Genomic DNA, 18,795 nt, shown 5'->3' with positions numbered 1-18,795 from the left:
ACAATAAAGCCCATGTATGATGGCCTTGTGATCACAGCTAATTCTCTGAAAGATTCAGTAGAGGAACACATGGAGACGCTTGAAGAATTGCAACTGCGGGAAGCTCAACAGAAAATTGCTGAAGCCAACAGAGAAATAGAAGAGCAAGCAAGGCTGTTTGAGGAGATGGTAAGAGAGAGAGAGAATCTAGCTCTAACTATTCTTCAACATCCTCTGTAATGCATAGCGTAGAACAAATTAACAGAGCTATCAACCAAACAAAGGAACCTGAGTTGCTATCTATTGAAGGAGACAGACACAACACAACCAGAATAGAACAAGAACAAGCACAATCATGCAGAGAAATAGCTAGAGTTACTGAGCAGATAGGTGTGAATGTTGAGAGCAGAAGAAACCCAACCAGAGCTCTACCAGATAAGTCAAAAAGTACCATGTCTACTTCTGACACCACAAAATCAGAACTATCAGTTGTAGAACAACTAGCAGCCTGCCTGACAGCAACATTTAGAAGTTCAAATAAATCCGTAGAACCCAGTGTATTTGAAGGAAATGTCTTAGAATTCAATGACTGGGAAGTAGACCTGGATTCCTACTTTTGTGCTGAACATATAGAGGGTAGCTACAGACTTCGACATCTCAAAAGATTTCTGAAAAGAGAAGCCAAGATATGTGTTGAAGGACATTTCAGCACAAACACAAATGATGCCTATCTGGCAGCTAGAACAACTTTAAAAAGCCGGTATGGAAATGAACAAAACATAGCTCGGTCTTTCATAATGAAGCTGAACAAGTGGCCAAAAATTGCTTCCAAAGATGGACTAGGCCTGAGAGACTTTGGAGATTTTTTGAGTCACTTAAGGAGTGCCATGCAGTCTGTTAAAACGCTGCAAGTTCTCAACGATTGCATTGAAAATGAAAGGATGGTGGAAAAGCTTCCTGAGTGGCTAAGGCTTAAATGGATAAGAGTAGTAGCAAAAGCTGATTCGGCTAACAAAACTTATCCAGACTTCAAAGAATTTGCAGAATTTATCAATGAAGAAGCTCACATCATGACACTTCCAATATCACAAACAATGATATCACTGAGTCATAAACCAAGCAAACATAATCAGAGTGATAAACCTAGCACAAAAAAAAGAGCCATTAAGAGTTTTGCAGCTTCCATTGAACAAAAGAAGGAATGTATTTGTTGCAAATCAACTAACCACAACACTGCAGACTGTTACCGTCTCCAAAAAAGGTCCAAACCAGAAAAGGAAGAACTTATTCGAAATAATGAATTATGTTTCAAATGTTTAGAGCATGGCCACCGATCGAAGGGTTGTGATAAGAAGATAAGTTGTATGAAGTGTAAAAAAGGACATGCCACGGCTAATCATGACTCCAACTACCGGTATGGCAAGGCAACTTCAAACACTGGTAGATCTAATCGGGCTGATGCTGAAACAAAGCCACAAAAAACAATGAAAGCTCACAGTACCACTAAGGTACTGAAATGTCAAATAACAGAAGCGAACAATTTAACAAGCATGGCTGTACCTGTTTATATCTCAGCAGGCACAGGTTGTGAAATGCTAGTTTACGCTCTTCTTGACAACATTTCGGACGCATGTTATGTATCAAAGGATGTAGTAGCAACATTAAAAGCGAGAACTAGTGAAACAGAGAAAAACGTCACTATACACACCATTAACGGACCAGTAACTGAAGACATCGAAAGATTTGATGACATTATGCTGCGCGGTTATTTAACAAATAGCTATGCACATATTAGTGCCTACAAGCGTGAATACATATATTGTGACAGAAATCAGTTAACCACTAAAGAAAAGGCTGCTAGACTAGACCACCTAAAGAACATAGCGACACAATTCCCACCCTTGATGGACATACCAGTTGGACTTCTAATAGGAATGAACGCCACCAAAGTAATTCAGCCTTTAGAAACAAGACGAGCAGTTAATGGAAAAATGGGCAAAGCCTATGGAGTAAGAACGCTATTTGGGTGGACTATGTGTGGAGGTACACTAGAAACCATCTACAAATCTAGAAAAACAGCCTATAAAGCAGACACGTCCAAAGATGTACGGTTGCTAAATATCTTGGAAAGAGACTTCCAAAACACAAATGAGGATTCATACTTATCTCAAAACGATGTCAAACTTACAAAAGTTTTAGAGACATCAACTCAGCAAAATGCAGCTGGAAATTATGTCATGCCTTTGCCATTCAAATCACCATTTACCTATATTACCCAATAACAAGAAACAAGCTGAACATCGTCTACACATCTTGCTGAGAAAGTTCTTTAAAGATTTTGAATACAAATGCGAATACACAACATTTATGAACAACCTGATCAAGGCAGGGCATGCTGAAGAGGCAACATCGGCTGCTGCGGAGGCTCAAGTATGGTACATACCTCATTTTGGTGTCAGACATAAACAGAAACGAAAACTTCGAGTGGTCTTTGACGCTAGTTCCAAGTTCGATAGAGTCTCATTAAATGACATGCTGTTACCTGGACCAGATCACATCAACTCCTTACTTGGCATACTAATCAGATTTTGACGAGAGCCTGTAGCAATAACATGCGACATTCAGCAAATGTACTACAACTTTCTGGTAGTTCCGGAGCACAGAGACTACTTACGATTTCTGTGGATGAATGATGGGGGTGAGGTCAAAGAGTTTAAAATGAATGTCCACCTGTTTGGTGCAACATCATCACCAGGTGTGGCAACCTTTGGATTACGAAGGTTAGCCAATGACTACAAGTCCCTCTCACCACTTGCCTCAAAGTTTCTACAGAATGAATTTTATGTGGACGATGGTGTAACGAGCGTTGCTACTGCTGAAGATGCTAAAGGCCTAATCACAGCCTCAAGAGAAATGTGCTCAAAAGGGAACATAAGACTACACAAATTTCTCTCTAATAACAAGGAAGTACTAGCTACAGTACCTATTTCTGAGCGTGGTGAATCTACTAAAGCTATAGACTTGCTCACAGAAACACTTTCTAGTGAACGAACGCTTGGAATGAAATGGTGCTTAGAGACTGACACCTTTCACTTTGGCATCCCAGAACTACAAAACAAACCATCAACTAAAAGAGGCGCACTCTCAACCATAGCTTAAATTTACGACCCTATGGGGCTCATTTCACCTTTGGTTTTGAAAGGAAAGCAAATTCTTCAGAAAGTAGTTGCCTCAGAACAACTATGGGACCAACTCATGTGTCCGGATGACAAACGAAAATGGGAAGATTGGAGAACTGAAATAACCAATCTAACAGCATTGAGCATACCACGATGTTTCAAAACAGAAACCAACATAGTGAGCACTGAATTGCATCACTTCAGTGATGCAAGTCTGAATGGTTATGGAGCTTGCTCATATATTAAACAGGTTAATGACAGTGGAAAAATTTTGTGCAACCTGATCTTAGCCAAATCACAAGTAGCCCCACTAAAAAAGCCCACTATTCCTAGGCTTGAGTTGCAGGGAGCTGTAACTGCAACTCGCCTCGCCAATGTGCTAAGGAAGGAGTTAAAGCTTAGTGTAGACAAAGAAACTTTCTGGAGTGATTCTCAAATAGTGCTGGGGTACATATCCAATGATGTCAGAAAGTTTCATCTGTATGTTGCCAACAGGGTAAGTGAAATTAGGAAGACAACTGAACCCAAACAATGGAATTACGTTCCAACAGAATTCAATCCAGCAGACATAGTTTCTCGTGGAATAAGTGCTAAAGAAATCATTGATAATGACATGTGGTGGAATAGGCCCCCCTTTCTCAGAGACTCCGTTGCGCTAGATTTCAATAAGCAAAATTGGGTCAACACAACAGTTAATGAATCTGACCCAGAAGTGCAAAAAAAGGGACTAGTTACCATGGCTACTTTCAACACACCAAGCATAACGAGAAAATTCACTCGATTCAGTAGTTGGAAAAAACTAGTGCACAGCATAGCATTGCTAAAGAGCTTTGTCAAACAGAAACAGTGGATGTACAAAGAGTTGAAAACCAATGATCTGAAAGAGGCTGAAGCACTTATCTTAAAGATGGCGCAAGCAGAGAGTTATCCTATGAAGGAGAAGGAGAAGTCTCTCATCAAGCTCAACCCTAAGATTGATGACGAAGGTATAGTTCGTGTTGGTGGGAGAGCCAGTGCTTCAACACTGAGTTATCAGCAGAAATACCCTATCATCATTCCTAAGAACTCTCACCTAGCTTATCTTTTGACAGTGCGTTACCATAAACAAATATCACATTTAGGAAAGAGAAGCACACTCGCAGCAATTAGAGATGCTGGAATATGGATGGTAAATGGAAGTGGTGTGGTAAAGCGCGTGCTTAACCAGTGTGTAGGCTGTGCTAGACTAAGAAAGGCACCAGAGACACAACTTATGGGAGAACTCCTCAAAGAAAGGATGGAGGCTACTCCTCCATTCACAAACATTGGAATCGACACCTTTGGACCTTATTACGTGAAGGACAAGCGCACAGAGCTGAAAAGATGGGGACTTCTGATAACCTGTCTCTACTCTAGAGCAGTTCATATAAAGGTCTTAGACGACATGAGCGCAGACACTTTAATACAAGCCCTGAGATACTTTATGGCCTTAAGAGGGCCCGTTCAAACAATATATTGTGGCAATGGAACTAATTTTTTTGGAGTCAAGAATGAGATTGAAAAGCAACCAGTAAGGAAACTAAGCAATACTTGCTAGAGAACCGCATTCATTTCAAATTCAACTCACCTGAGGCAAGTCATCAAGGAGGAGCCATGGAAAGAATGATTCGTTCGGTTAGAGCAGTACTCAATGCAATGACCTTTAAGCTGAAAAACAAACTAGACACCAAAACCCTAAGAACTTTTTTCTATGAAGCAGGGAATATCATCAACAGTAGGCCCCTGACCGCCACCTCGACAAGCGATCCCAAGGAACATGTGATTACACCTAATCATATCTTGACCATGAAAAGTCAATCATTACTGGCACCACCGCCTGGAAACTTCACCGAAGATGATTTGTATAGCAGCAAACGGTGGAAGATAGCCCAAGCAGCAGCAGAAGAGTTCTGGAAAACATGGAAAACAGAGTATCTAAACAGCATAACAATTCGTCAGAAATGGACAAGGACGAGACCAAATGTCAAAAAAGGAGACATTGTCATTGTCAAAGGCAACCAGGCAGCTAGAAATGATTGGAAGCTAGGTAGAGTGACTGAAACTATTTCAGGCTCAGACGGCTTGGTGCGCAACCTAAAAATCAAAATAGGGAACCGATTTCTTGATAAAAAAGGTTTACCCATGCACCCACCAACTGTTCTGCAGAGGTCAGTACACAGTGTAGTAGTTTTGCTGAGCACTTAGATTAGCAACTATATATCATGTAAGATTATTCATTTTCCATAATTTAGTGTGAATTAATCAACAATCAATAAACCAAAAACAAACAAAAACTATGAAGGCCTATTACAATAAATTTAAGAAATTTAGATGGGAGTGTAGGAAAATTTTATTAGTTTAGCATTCCTAGAGTTGAGGCCAAGCCAAATTGGCCTAATACGTGATGACCAATGATAGTTGCCAGCGTTGAGTCGTAAGCTAAGGTTTTGCTCAACTCATAGCGTGACGTTTTCTAACTTCTGTAGAAGGCAGCCAGATTTGAATAATTACTCTTAATTATTCAAATCTGGCTGCCTTCTACAGAATAATTACTCTTAATTATTCAAATCTGGCTGCCTTCTACAGAAGTTAGAAAACGTCACGCTATGAGTTGAGCAAAACCTTAGCTTATGACTCAACGCCGGCAACTATCATTGGTCATCACGTATTAGGCCAATTTGACTTGGCCTCAACTCTAGGAATGCTAAACTAATAAAGTTTTCCTACATGGCTCAATATCTAGAGTTTCCAAAAAACTCTACAGTTATGGGTAATGATTGTTAGGCTGGCCCAAAATGCGGGTATAGTTTTCGTAAAGATTTTACTAAAGATTTTAGTAAAGATGTAACTTTCCCAGGTAAGTTACTCAAATTATTTTTTTTTCACAAATTTTTTTATTCACTGTCATGCAAGTGCCAAGTATTACTGGTACTTTGCCAACAAACATTATGCTTTTTAGCTAAAGCTTTATACAAACTAATATTATATAGTACTGTCTCATTATAGCTATTAATAATGCTTGTAGCTTTTTACAAAGCTTTTCTATGACCAAACATATAAATACTTGGGTTTTCTGTTATCAAATCAGTTGTCTCTGGAGTGTGCAATAAACCATTTCTCTAATTTAATACTCTATTTAATTGCTTCTGTGCAGAAACATAACAGAAGCTAATTGGCGACAAGGATTTCTCTTTTGAACAGTTACAAAGAGTTTTGTTCAGATTTTATCATTGATAAAATCGATACAAAAAGTTCTGGTTTATTACAAGAGTAACTGTTCAAAATTGCACCACTACAATGGCAGAAGTAGCAGACCTGATCAAGCTAATGCAGAAGCAGCAGGAGGACCAGAGACAGCAGCAAGAGGAGCATAGAAAGCAGCAAGAAGAGCATAGACAGCAGCAGCATGAGGAGTTCAAGCAGCAACAAGAGGAATACAGACGTCAGCAAGATGAAAGAATGGAGGAGAATAAGAAACTGATGGAGTTACTACTACAAAACCTACAACGGAAACAAGAAACAGCTGCAACCGCTGTTCCAGCCTTCCCAGGTTTTGACCCAACAGCAGAGCTACTAACAGATTACATAGACAGATTCAACACATTCATTGCAGCAAATTCTATTCATCAAGACAAGATTGCTGGCACTTTTTTCACCAACCAACAGCCTACACTCTACAAGCAGCTTAGTAATATGGCAGCTCAGCTTTCAACACCCAAGCAGATCAACGACCTCAACATGGATGAAATACTGGAATTTCTCAAAGACCAGTATGACCGTAAGCGCTTCATTGTTAGAGAGCGTTACAAGTATTGGAGTGACATGCAGAGGAAACCTGGAGAAACTATTCAAGAGTTAGCTGCCAGAATTCGTCAGGATGCAACTACATGTGCCTTCATAGACATTACAGATCCATTAGATGAGGCTCTCAGAACAAGATTTATCTGCTCTGTAAACAATGAAGCAGTTCTCAAATCTCTCTTCAAGGTCAAGGACAATGAACTCAACTTCAACAAAGCTATACAGGTAGCACAGGAAACAGAAGAAGCAGCTAAAGTTGCCAAAGAGACAGTTTATGGAAACTCGTCTAAAGTCAACAAGGTTGCTCAACAGAAATCAAGATACAAACCAATCCAGAAAAACAACTTTACACCTGACAAGCAGAAGGAAGGAAAGCTATGCTACAGATGTGACCGAACTAACCATACAGCGAATGACTGCAGATTCAAAGCAGCCACCTGCAACTTTTGTTCTAAACAAGGTCACATAGAAAGAGCATGCAAGAAAAAGAAATCATCTGCCGCAGAAAAACCAGTAAAGATGATAGAATGCACATCAACCAAGATGGTGAAACTTGCTGAAAACATCAAACTGGAGGGAGACAACTTCACACTTGAACTGGACACTGGAGCATGTGACAACTTCATCTGTAAATCAATATGGGAGAAGCTAGGAAAGCCAAACCTAAAACCTACTACAGTTAACTACAAATCAGCCTCAGGACATCTCATAGAGACGCTTGGCAGATGTGAGCTAACTGCCCAATTGGATGCACAGAAAGAAGTCAGACTACCATTTGTGATTAGTGCTGTACAAGATCTCAACCTACTAGGAAGAACTGCTATACAGCAACTAGGCATCTCTATTGATGACAAGCTACAACAGAACCTTGTATCAACAATCACAGAGAACCAGCCAGATGGGAGGTTACAAATCAAGTGTAAGGAGATGTGCAAAGAATTTCCAAAAATATTCAAAGACGAGCTAGGATGTCTCAAGAACTTTGAACTAGAGATAAACTTCAAACCTTCAACAAAGCCAGTCTTCTGCCGACCCAGACCAGTTCCTATTGCCTTGACAGAAGAGCTCAACCAAGCATACGAAGCAGGTGTAGCTAAAGGCATATGGGAACCAACTCAATTCAACCAGTATGGAACACCAGTTGTACCTGTACGCAAATCTACAACAGGTCAAGCTGCAGGGAAGATCAGAGTATGTGGAGACTACTCCAAGACTATCAATAATCAGCTAGAAACACATAGGAAACCTATCCCACTACCAGAAGATCTAATCAGAAAACTAGGTGGAGGCTATTGCTACACAAAGATTGATTTAGCAGATGCCTACAATCAAATATTGTTGGCACCAGAAAGTCAACGACGACTAGCACTATCAACACACCGAGGAGTACTACTACAGAAGAGGTTGCCCTTTGGCATAAGCTCAGCACCAGGGTATTTTCAAGAAATCATGGAGCAACTGACACAAGACCTCCCAGGAGTAGCAGTATACCTAGATGATATACTAGTGAGTGGAGCCAATGCAGAGAGCCATCTACAAAACTTACGTCGACTTCTTCAAAGATTAGAAGAAAGAGGGCTCAGATGTAGAAAAGACAAGTGCTGTTTTGCTCAACCTACAGTAGAGTATCTGGGACACAAACTCACTTCAAAGGGAATCACTAAAGGAAAGAAGGCAGATGCAGTACAACAGATGCCAGTCCCAACAGACTTAACTCAGCTAAGATCTTTCTTAGGAGCTACACAATTCTACAGCAAGTTCATACCCAATCTGTCACAACTCACAGGACCATTGCACAAACTGACACGCAAAGGAGAGACCTGGAAGTGGGGCACTGAACAAGAAAAGAGCTTCAACAAATTGAAAGATATGCTATCAACTGATAGTGTCTTAGCACACTTCAACCCAGATCTTGACATTGGAATCTCATGTGATGCTTCAGAAACTGGACTGGGAGCTGTACTATTTCATCGTTATCCTGATGGAAGTGAGAGACCAATAGCCAATGTTTCAAAAACACTGACCAGCACACAGAGGAAATATGGACAAATACAAAAAGAAGCTCTCTCAATCATATTTGCTCTAAAGAAGTATCACCAGTACCTGTATGGTCGACGGTTTATCTTGGTAACTGACCACAGACCTCTTCTCACACTTCTAGGACCTACCAAAGGAGTTCCAGCTCTAGCAGCCAACAGACTAGCAAGATGGGCACTGGTACTAAATCAGTATGACTACACCATAGAATACAGATCTACCCAGCATCATCAAAATGCAGATGTCCTCTCAAGACTGCCAGTTGGACCTGATAAAGAGTTTGATGCAAGAGAAGATGAGGATGATGTTGATACAGTATGCACTATTCACACTATTGGACAACAGCTCAACTCTACAGACTACAATGTTCTAGCAAAGGAGACAAAGAAAGACCCAACACTAGCCACAGTAATGCGCTACACAGCAGAAGGATGGCCTGGTAACAAAGAGATGAAGGAGACTCAGCTGTCACTCTTCCACAAGATCTCAGATTCACTTTCTATCACTGAAGGTTGTCTTCTATATGGCAACAGAGTAGTCATTCCTGTCAAGTTACAACAGGAAGTATTAAAGATCCTTCACCTTGGACACTTTGGAAGGGAAAGAATGAAGAAGCTAGCTCGAACGGCTGTCTATTGGCCTCGCATTGACTCTGATATAGAGGAGACAAGCCGACAGTGCACTGCCTGTGCTGAACACCAGAAGCTTCCACAGAAGTATCCTATACATCCCTGGATGCTACCTGAGAAGCCATGGAGTCGTCTTCACTTAGATCATGCAGTGAACTTCATGGGCAGCCAATGGCTAGTGATGATAGATGCCTACTCAAAGTATCCATGCATACACAGGACGTCATCTACTTCTACCAGAGCTACCACAGACATCTTAGAGGAGATATTCGCACACTTTGGATACCCTCACACCATAGTCACTGACAATGCTACCAGCTTCACCTCAGGAGAGTTTCAGCAGTGGTGTCAAGAGAGAAGCATTGTTCACCTCACTGGAGCACCCTACCATCCAGCTACAAATGGCGCAGCTGAAAGACTAGTACAATCCTTCAAACAAGCCATGAAGAAATCGTCACTCTCACCTAAATCTGCACTACAACAGTTCCTGATGCACTATAGAAGGACACCACTTCCTACAGGATACTCTCCCAGTCAGCTGCTGAATGGAAGACAGATGAGATGCAAGATTGACACCCTATTGCCATCACCCGCACACATAGCACAGTTTCATCAATCCAGAGAAGTCAACCGATCGGCAGAAAAGACAGTTAGCAAGATACACAGCTACAATCTTGGAGCACCATGCTATGCCTTGTATCATGGACCTAAACGCAACAGACAACCTAGATGGGTTCCAGCCATTGTTACTAAGATATATGGAACTCGTAGTCTCAATGTCAAAGTGGTACCAAAGGGACCTACTTGGAGAAGACATGTTGAACAACTCAGACCAAGATACTCAACAGAAGAAGATCAAGACCCTGGAGATAAACCTGATATAACAGAGGAGACAAAACTGCAACTACCAGCCCCTACAACTGTAACAGAGCAACCTCCGTCTAGAAGAAGACCACGCAACCCTCGTCTACCTGATGGAGATGAGTATAGCAGAGACAAACCCCGAAGGTCTAAGAGAACCAGAAAGAACCTTTAGCTTAGTGAGGAGGTGTCATGCAAGTGCCAAGTATTACTGGTACTTTGCCAACAAACATTATGCTTTTTAGCTAAAGCTTTATACAAGCTAATATTATATAGTACTGTCTCATTATAGCTATTAATAATGCTTGTAGCTTTTTACAAAGCTTTTCTATGACCAAACATATAAATACTTGGGTTTTCTGTTATCAAATCAGTTGTCTCTGGAGTGTGCAATAAACCATTTCTCTAATTTAATACTCTATTTAATTGCTTCTGTGCAGAAACATAACATTCACTTTTTCACATTTTTATTTTCACAATTTTTATTATTTAATTCACAAATTACTCAAAAGTTACTTCATCAGGTAATTATTCTGTTACCCGTGCAATGCCGGGCATTCATCTACTTTTACTATAAACTTTACTTGACTAATTTCTGTAGTTAGATATTTTGCTCACTAACAACTTTGTTGCAGTGTATTCATGGAGTTTGCAAAAAAGACACCGGGCCTGCGCACATTATGAGCTTAACAAACGCAATGCCATGAACCTCTTATCAGAATACTCATGTCTTTTTATCAAATCTCATGAACCTTGGCGTTCCTACAAGTCACCAGAGAAGGTTACCCGTCGGGCAGCACTACTTCTTAGACACCCGTATGATGCTGCATTCGCTGAGGCAAAAAGGTATTGCTCACCAGTTTGTTATATTATCCATATTTAGAATGTCTCTCAGTTTTAGACCATATTAGTCAATAATGCAATCTCTGATTGAACAGCTTAGTTGTACTTGTTCAATGGTGACACAATTTTATTTCAAACTAGTACTCTAGTGGTTTAGGGTTCCGTGAGAGATCGTCAGATGTGCTGATAAAGCGCAGAGAATAAGTATCTCTACAATTATTATTAAAGATCAAAAGCTGGTCAACTGGTGCAGGTGCTAAATTATTAGTCTAACAAACCAAATATGGTGAGTTCAAATCTTATACAGAGGAATATTTTATCCCAGCCTTAAACCGTGATTTTGGAAAGATGGAGGGACACAGCTCTTACTATACACATCGTGGTGTACCGTAGTAAAGACTATAGTACCCTGGCAGTTTGGTTTGCCATGAGAGACCATCAGGTGTAATAACTATACGTACAATTATTCAGATATGGAAGAGCCCAGTTGTTAGGGTGTCAGTCTACCATGCTGAAAGTTGTGAGTTTGAATCCCATGCGATGCAATTCTTTTTCCCAACTTCTATCTTCTCTTGAGACGGACACACTCGGCTTTTCTTATAGCAAAGATTACATGTTATAAACTGCTGTACACTGTTTTTTTCAGAGTTCTAAAAACTTAGGTTGGTATTGGATACATGTATATGTTCTGTCAGTGAAAATAGTGTTAAGCTAACTCAAGAAATGCTTATCAATTTTAGCAGTTGCTCTACTCATAAATGTTTTAGTATTGTTGGCCATAACCAAGATCGAGGTATGCGGTGAAGTATTTTTTACAAGTGAGCTGCCTCAGTAATGTTAGCTAAAGACAATTTTTTTGACTATCAGCCATATTTTTAAGCAAATCAAATTGAACCTCCTGCAAACCTAACAAATATATTCCAATATGATAAACAAAGCAACATTTTCCTATGGTTCTGTCAGTGATCTTAAAATTTTTACACAAAAAAACTAATTTTCTTTATAAAAATATTCATTATTATTGAAATACTATTGACTTTCAAACATATATTTAAAGTTATAATATAAAGTTATGTTACTATTGTTAATTGTCTCTGATACCAGCATCTCTGTTTGAGTTTTTCATTTGGTTTAGTCAGTTATGGATCAGCATGCTGAGTAACATACATATGAAGAGTTGTTTACACATCACACCTGATCAATAAAACAACATTGTTTTGTTTTGTACTTGACTTATTGTGAACCAGTCACTTGTTCCTAACACTATTAAGTTTAGCCTTTAACCATAATCCAGCTTAAATTCATTTAACCTTTTTACTGGTTAATATCTCCTGTTATGTTGATTTGAAGAAAGATGCAAATAAAAAAGTCAGAAACACCCTTGCTTCAATCCAAAAAGAACTCATCTAATTTAATAGAAACCAGTGATTTCCTAGACACTAAATCTCTATCCATGAAGTCAGGTGAGTAACTCAGTCTGCTGGTTTTCTTTTTCTGTTGAAACAATAATGGCTTTAACAAGGAGACATGTTGCTTTACTTACCAATGACATAAGATATGATGTACATTTCTTTTTGTAAGAGAAGAAGACTCTGATTTTGGTAGCTGTGTTTGCTAGGTTAATTTTGCTCTCTAAAATAAATGATTAAATTAAAATAAACTCATTAAAATTTGAACCAACTTGTCTTTATAGTGACCATCAATACTAAATTGTATATGAACTTTACTAGAAGTTAGGTTTGGGTGAATCAACATATCTTCTTTTGCAGTGTTTTTTTTATATTTTCCTAAAATTTTTTACCTCTCAAATGTATTATGTACATTATTCATCAAAAAACCATAAAAGTAAGTTAATGATTGATCTGTCAATACTTTGAATTGGTCTTAAAAATTACTGTATTTCGTATCATTTTTGAAGTTTTATGCATTGTATTAGTCACATCATAATAACATACTTTTATTCAATATATTTTATTTTTAAATAAAGCTGGTATTTTGAAACAAATGAGAAATTAAAGAAAAATATATAAACACTATTAATGTTGGATTATTAGTTTGCTAAAATAAAATTTACAGTTTTTACAAATGAGTTAAAATGTTTTTCAAGTTAAAGCATTTGCTATTTTCGAAGCTTATGTTGTAAGGTTGTGTTATGTTTTATATACAACTAATTTGTATACTAACTATATACTGTATACTGTATACTGTATACTGTATACTGTATACTGTATACTGTATACTGTATACTGTATACTGTATACTGTATACTGTATACTGTATACTGTATGACTAACTTCAACTACATACTAAGATTTGTGTACTACCAATCATAAAGCTTTTTTTATATTTCTTTGTTGCTTTGTGAAAAACATCATTTTGTAAATGAATATCAATACCGATAAAAAGTTATAAATACATAAAACATCCGCTATTGATATTCAAAAAGATAAAATTTATTTTACAACTTCTTTAAAATATGCCAAACTATTATGTTGTATGTTGTTACTTCTAGATGCAAAGGGTTTCTTGTACAAACTTTATTTTCAGAGATGCTTAAGCGACTAATGACAGCCATTGATAAGTGGTTGAGGCATGCGAAGTACTGGCTGACGAAATACAGGAAACCTGTTCACGTCTTGATCTATAACTATTTAAGAGAAAACACGACTGAAGAGGTTGAGAGCATGCAAAGGTTCTTTGGCTACAAGTTTAATGGAGTCAATTTTGGGTAAATTAGTTATAAATTATTTTGTTCAATATTCAACATTTGCAAGTTCAAGGTCAGATAAGGATTGCTTACTTAAATTGAAAATACATTGTGAATGTAATACAGTAGGTTTAAAGTTGGTAAATAATCTTGAATGTTATTTTTATATTGTGAAAGTAAGAATTAAATTGAATCGAATTAAAGATGAACTTATTCAAAAGTTTAGTTGATTTATCAGAAAGTACCAATATTGATATTATTGATTATTGGTTATTATTGATATTATATTATCAGAAAGTATTAATATCTTTCTATCAATTGCAATTGCAAAGTTTCTGTCTAATGGTCAATAGCAAGTGTTTGACTTTCAACTATTGGTGTATGAAGCTTCATGTAGCTACAAATCTAGAAGTTACTAAGGTTAGTTTGCACTAAAGGGTTTAAGAAGCGTTGCAATAATCTAAGGCTATGGCTATCAAGGTGCTCAATGTTTCATATACTCTTAATATAGATACAACTGTGTAATCACATGTTTTGAGAAGCTCTTAGAACGCCCACTTTCCACTTTCGTTTATTTACTTTAACAATTGTCAGCTCTTTTAATTTAACAATTCATATATCCCTTAATAAAAATAAATTTGTGAAAAATAAAGAAATTTAGATGTTTTTTTCACTAAATTCTAGTTAAGTGCTTGCCTGTCATTATGTCAACAAACTACGTGAGTTGATTGGGCAGAGAGTAAATTTTAGGTCGATAGCATTTCCTGTCACTCACCAGTGGTATTTTTGAGAATTGAATTTCAAGCTGCTGTTCACAGGTCGAGCGCTCTAAACCATCGTAAGTTTTTTAAAAAATTAAGGAAAATTTAATTTAACAAAAAAGTTTTGTTTTGTATCAAAAGCTTTCAACTAGGTATAGATAAGCAGAAATATCAACAATGTTTTTGTGTAGTTGCCTTCCTTTGATGTTTATCCACAGCAGTGTAAATACTTGGGAATCTGTGCAGAAGTTTCTTTTGCCTTTCAGTCACTGCACATCTATCTAAACAAAATGCTTTAGTATATGAGAACTTCCTGTTTCAGGAGACACTGTTGTGTAATGAATGACACCATGAACACTGATCTCAAAAGAGCACCTAGTGCTGTAGACTCTTACAAGGTAGCAAAGAACATCCTTTCTACACATTTTTATTACCTTTTAAAACTTCTAGAAATCTTCAGGCTATGAAGTTATGTTTACATCATATGAACCTCTTGTGCCCATCTTATCCGCAATATCTGGTCTAAACACTGTATTATCAACTTCATAGGTGTCTTTATGGTTTTTACATGTATATTCACTGCTAATGGGCCCAACTTGACACAGCTATTGCTTGCTCTCCTGGATTTTAATCCAAGTAATAGTTATCGTAATTTTCCTCAATTGTGAATTCGAACGCTTCACATGTACCAAAATCAGATGAGAAATTTGCAAACAATTTGGCAAAGGGTATCAGCACATCTCTGTGTAGAACTATTACTAGTTGTAGACTGAGATCTTCACTGAAAAAAGGTTTGTCAGCTCTGACTTTTTGCTGCATAACAAGGTCATGGCATACGCTTGGTCAATCGTACATGTATGTAGTTGATGTTTTTTTTCAAATACCACGAAGAATACGCTTTGTGGATTTAGATTTGTACTCTTTAAACGATTTCTGACTGCACCTAAATTTTGAAAATAAACATTTTTTTATATCAAGTAGTCATAGATATTACGCAGTTTTGACTAGCTATTCTCAAGTCTATTGAAATAGACACAAGTAGATTTTCTGTTCAGCTGGTTAAAGTGAATGGCGACCATTCATACCATTTGTGTTTTTTGCTACATCTTGGACATTTTACTATGTGATATCAGAACTGTAAAGCAGATTTTCGAGTTAACACTGGAAGATAAACTGGGCAGTTTGTTATTGAAGATCAGTTAGTTTGTGGACACTGAGGTAGATTAGAAAATGGTTTCTACAGTTACTGTGCCAGGTCAACTAAAGGAGTTGTTCTCTCTTTGTTTATATTTGAGGTCACATTATGAGAAGTGTCAAGCGAATCACTAAGGTAAAGCATGGGTAACCATAGTAGTGAGATAAACACCAAAATACCTCAGCAGATGTGTTTCATTATAACATTCATGCTTTGTACTCCCAACTCAATTGTACAAAACTTTTTTTTCAAAGTCATTTTTTTACAGTATTTTGACAATCTTTAAAATTTTTTTATCTCAAAACCTGTTTTATTAACATTAGGAACCTAGGTTGAGACTAGGATGCAGCGTACCATTTAAACAATTTTTACATGACCACTTCTTTAGGTGTGATTTGGTGTTACGCATTGATTTTTGGTCTTTTTCAGGAAATAATCTGGTCAAAGGAAAAACGAATACAGCAAAAATCAAAGGAAGTCATATCTGAGGTGCACCAGATGCTAGACAAGAAATTTCCTGATAGTAAATTTCGGATAACTAGAGGATAGTCTAAAATTTTGCTTCATGTAACTAAGGCTAATGCTCTTTAGTTACCATCTTTAATAAATGTGGAACTTTATACACAGTATAAGTTTCATAAGATGAGTTAATAATAGCTTGCACATTTTAAGACTATCATTTTGCCTCTATTATAAAACTTTGGCAATAACAGAAACCATCGACTTGAAGAAAAATAACTTAACAGTCGTACGGTAATTAATTTTTATTTTACCTTTGTATTTACCTCCTGTTTTGCTACAACAGTGACAGGTGACAATGTTAGCCAACTTTAACTATTGCAAACAGGAATTGTATGACGTTGTACACTGGACCCCGCCAAATAAACTTAATTCGTTCTGGTGTTGGAACCGTAAGGTAAAAATATTGTATAGAAAGGCATAGGAACCAATAGTAATTATCTAATGCAAACCTCCCTGGTGAAAACATGAAAATTTTATACATGTACTGTACTTATCGAAAACAGATAAAAACACATAGGATCCTATAGTAATTGTAACCACGTGGTTTACTGTATTACAAATTGAGCGTAAACAATTATGATGTTCACACCAAATACTCCTTTTTTCCAACTACTCTCAGGCAGCAATGAAAAGTAGACTTACTCTGTAACCTGTAAATTTAAGCTAGGTGCTTAGAAACTTACCTTAATTATTATTTCATAAAAAGGGACGAAAATTTTGATATGTTTTTCTAAATTTAAATATACAATGACATGACATGTAAATCTACAATAATAAAAAAGAACTTCAACAGAAAGTGTGCGACATTTACATTTCTGTCAGAAAGCGAGTTCTGAATTGTATCAGTTGTACATCAACCAGTAGTGTGTAATTATGGTAGTGATATTATCCAATGAACTATCACTTTTAAATGCGATTTACTTGATATATAATTTCTCAAAGCCGTAAGTTTCAGGAGTAGGTAACAGACATTATTAATGTTGAGATATTGATCTGAAACTGTATTACTTTTATATAACAAGTCAGTATTGTAACTACAACACGGTAGCTTCAAGATCACAGAAATATTGTTTGGTTCTTCTCGCTTTCAATATTTGGTAAGAGGTTTTATAGTGTTCAGTTATACCAAATCAATACCAGCCAAGTACTTCATAGGCACTAAAATAGTCTCGTAGAAACTTTATTACTTTAAAAGATTAGTTACTGTTTAAAAGAAAACTTGTAAAGCCAACCATTCCTTTCAACTCCGATATAGCAAAAAGATCTCATTTTCTTAAATGCAGATAATGGCTGACATTGAGGGTTTCTTATAGAATAATCGAAAGTATACAAAGATAATGCTTGTTCACTTACTAGATGAGTCTGTATGTTAGATTACTGCAAGTATATGATGTAGTAGTATTACTGAACAGCAGCTAAGGCTGTCAACATTTATAGCTATGTTGTTGTTTCTGTTTAACACGTTTTCTTTTCTGGTAATGTCTAATCTTCAATCTTCCAAATAAACAAAACAAATAAATTGTTTAAAACATTACTAAAACAAAACAAATGTTTTGTTTGAGTTTAATATGTTTTCTTTTTTGGCACTGCATGCAGGCCTGTAGTCACTGGTTGCAAGTTGGGGCAGCTAATGTTAGGCAACTAGTTATGGACACCTGGGGGTGTGGAGGGGGGAGGCGGTGTAAGCCCCCAACAGGTTTCTCTTATGTAGGGCTTCAGCTGGGCCTCTCATGTGAAGTTTTAAAAATTTTTATCGGAAAGTATCAACATTTTTCTATTTTTTTAGATTTGTTTTGTTTATGGGATGTGACTGACGAGACGTTTTTAAATTAAAATAGGCAAAACTTGATTGCAGTTAAAACGCTCAGAAAAAAGACATCTTTTTCTTTTGAGAGTTTTAACAAAGATCAATTTTGCCGATTTTATTTTAAGTTCATACGGAGGTTTCCACGCTTTCGATGGGACATGGCCAAGCGGATGTGTGGTAAAACTTGATATTTTGCAAACTTCTATAAAAGTCGTTAACAAGAATATTTTGCCGCTGATAATGATAATAATGACTCCTAAGAACTACTAAAAGTTGACGTTTGTCTCTATGGCTTGGAATAAAGTGATATTCTACAGAGATAAAAACCGTCTCCATAGCCGTTGGGCAAATAACTTTTTGAATAAATGATGTTGAGGTCGAGTTATCTGAAGCAATTCATCATTGCGTGGGAGCGGACCAAACAAATCCATTCGAGTTAACCTTGTGTTTGAGACG

The 18,795-nt window shown here is 37.2% G+C and overlaps 2 protein-coding genes and 1 pseudogene across 2 annotated transcripts; all 3 read left to right on the top strand.

Moving 5' to 3' along the window:
• Window positions 1-218: 218 nt before the first annotated feature.
• Window positions 219-2,571, top strand: LOC137390399 (uncharacterized; annotated as a pseudogene).
• Window positions 2,572-2,664: 93 nt separating this feature from the next.
• LOC137390398 (uncharacterized) lies at window positions 2,665-3,138 on the top strand. The gene has a single exon (XM_068076730.1). It carries the CDS (start codon window positions 2,665-2,667, stop codon window positions 3,136-3,138), a length of 474 nt encoding a protein of 157 aa, XP_067932831.1.
• A 12-nt stretch (window positions 3,139-3,150) lies between these two features.
• On the top strand, window positions 3,151-4,734 carry LOC137390397 (uncharacterized). The gene has a single exon (XM_068076729.1). The coding sequence runs from the start codon at window positions 3,151-3,153 to the stop codon at window positions 4,732-4,734; it is 1,584 nt and encodes a 527-aa protein (XP_067932830.1).
• Window positions 4,735-18,795: the final 14,061 nt, after the last annotated feature.

This window comes from Watersipora subatra, chromosome 3, assembly GCF_963576615.1.
Source record: "Watersipora subatra chromosome 3, tzWatSuba1.1, whole genome shotgun sequence".
Lineage (NCBI taxonomy): Eukaryota > Metazoa > Bryozoa > Gymnolaemata > Cheilostomatida > Watersiporidae > Watersipora > Watersipora subatra.
Note: the sequence above shows the minus strand (reverse complement) of the source record. Positions and strands in the feature narration are given on the sequence as shown.

Excerpts from the sequence above, each read along its gene's own strand:
- LOC137390398 (XM_068076730.1), top strand. The coding sequence starts at position 2,665 with ATGAATGATGGGGGTGAGGTCAAAGAGTTTAAAATGAATGTCCACCTG.
- LOC137390397 (XM_068076729.1), top strand. The coding sequence starts at position 3,151 with ATGGGGCTCATTTCACCTTTGGTTTTGAAAGGAAAGCAAATTCTTCAG.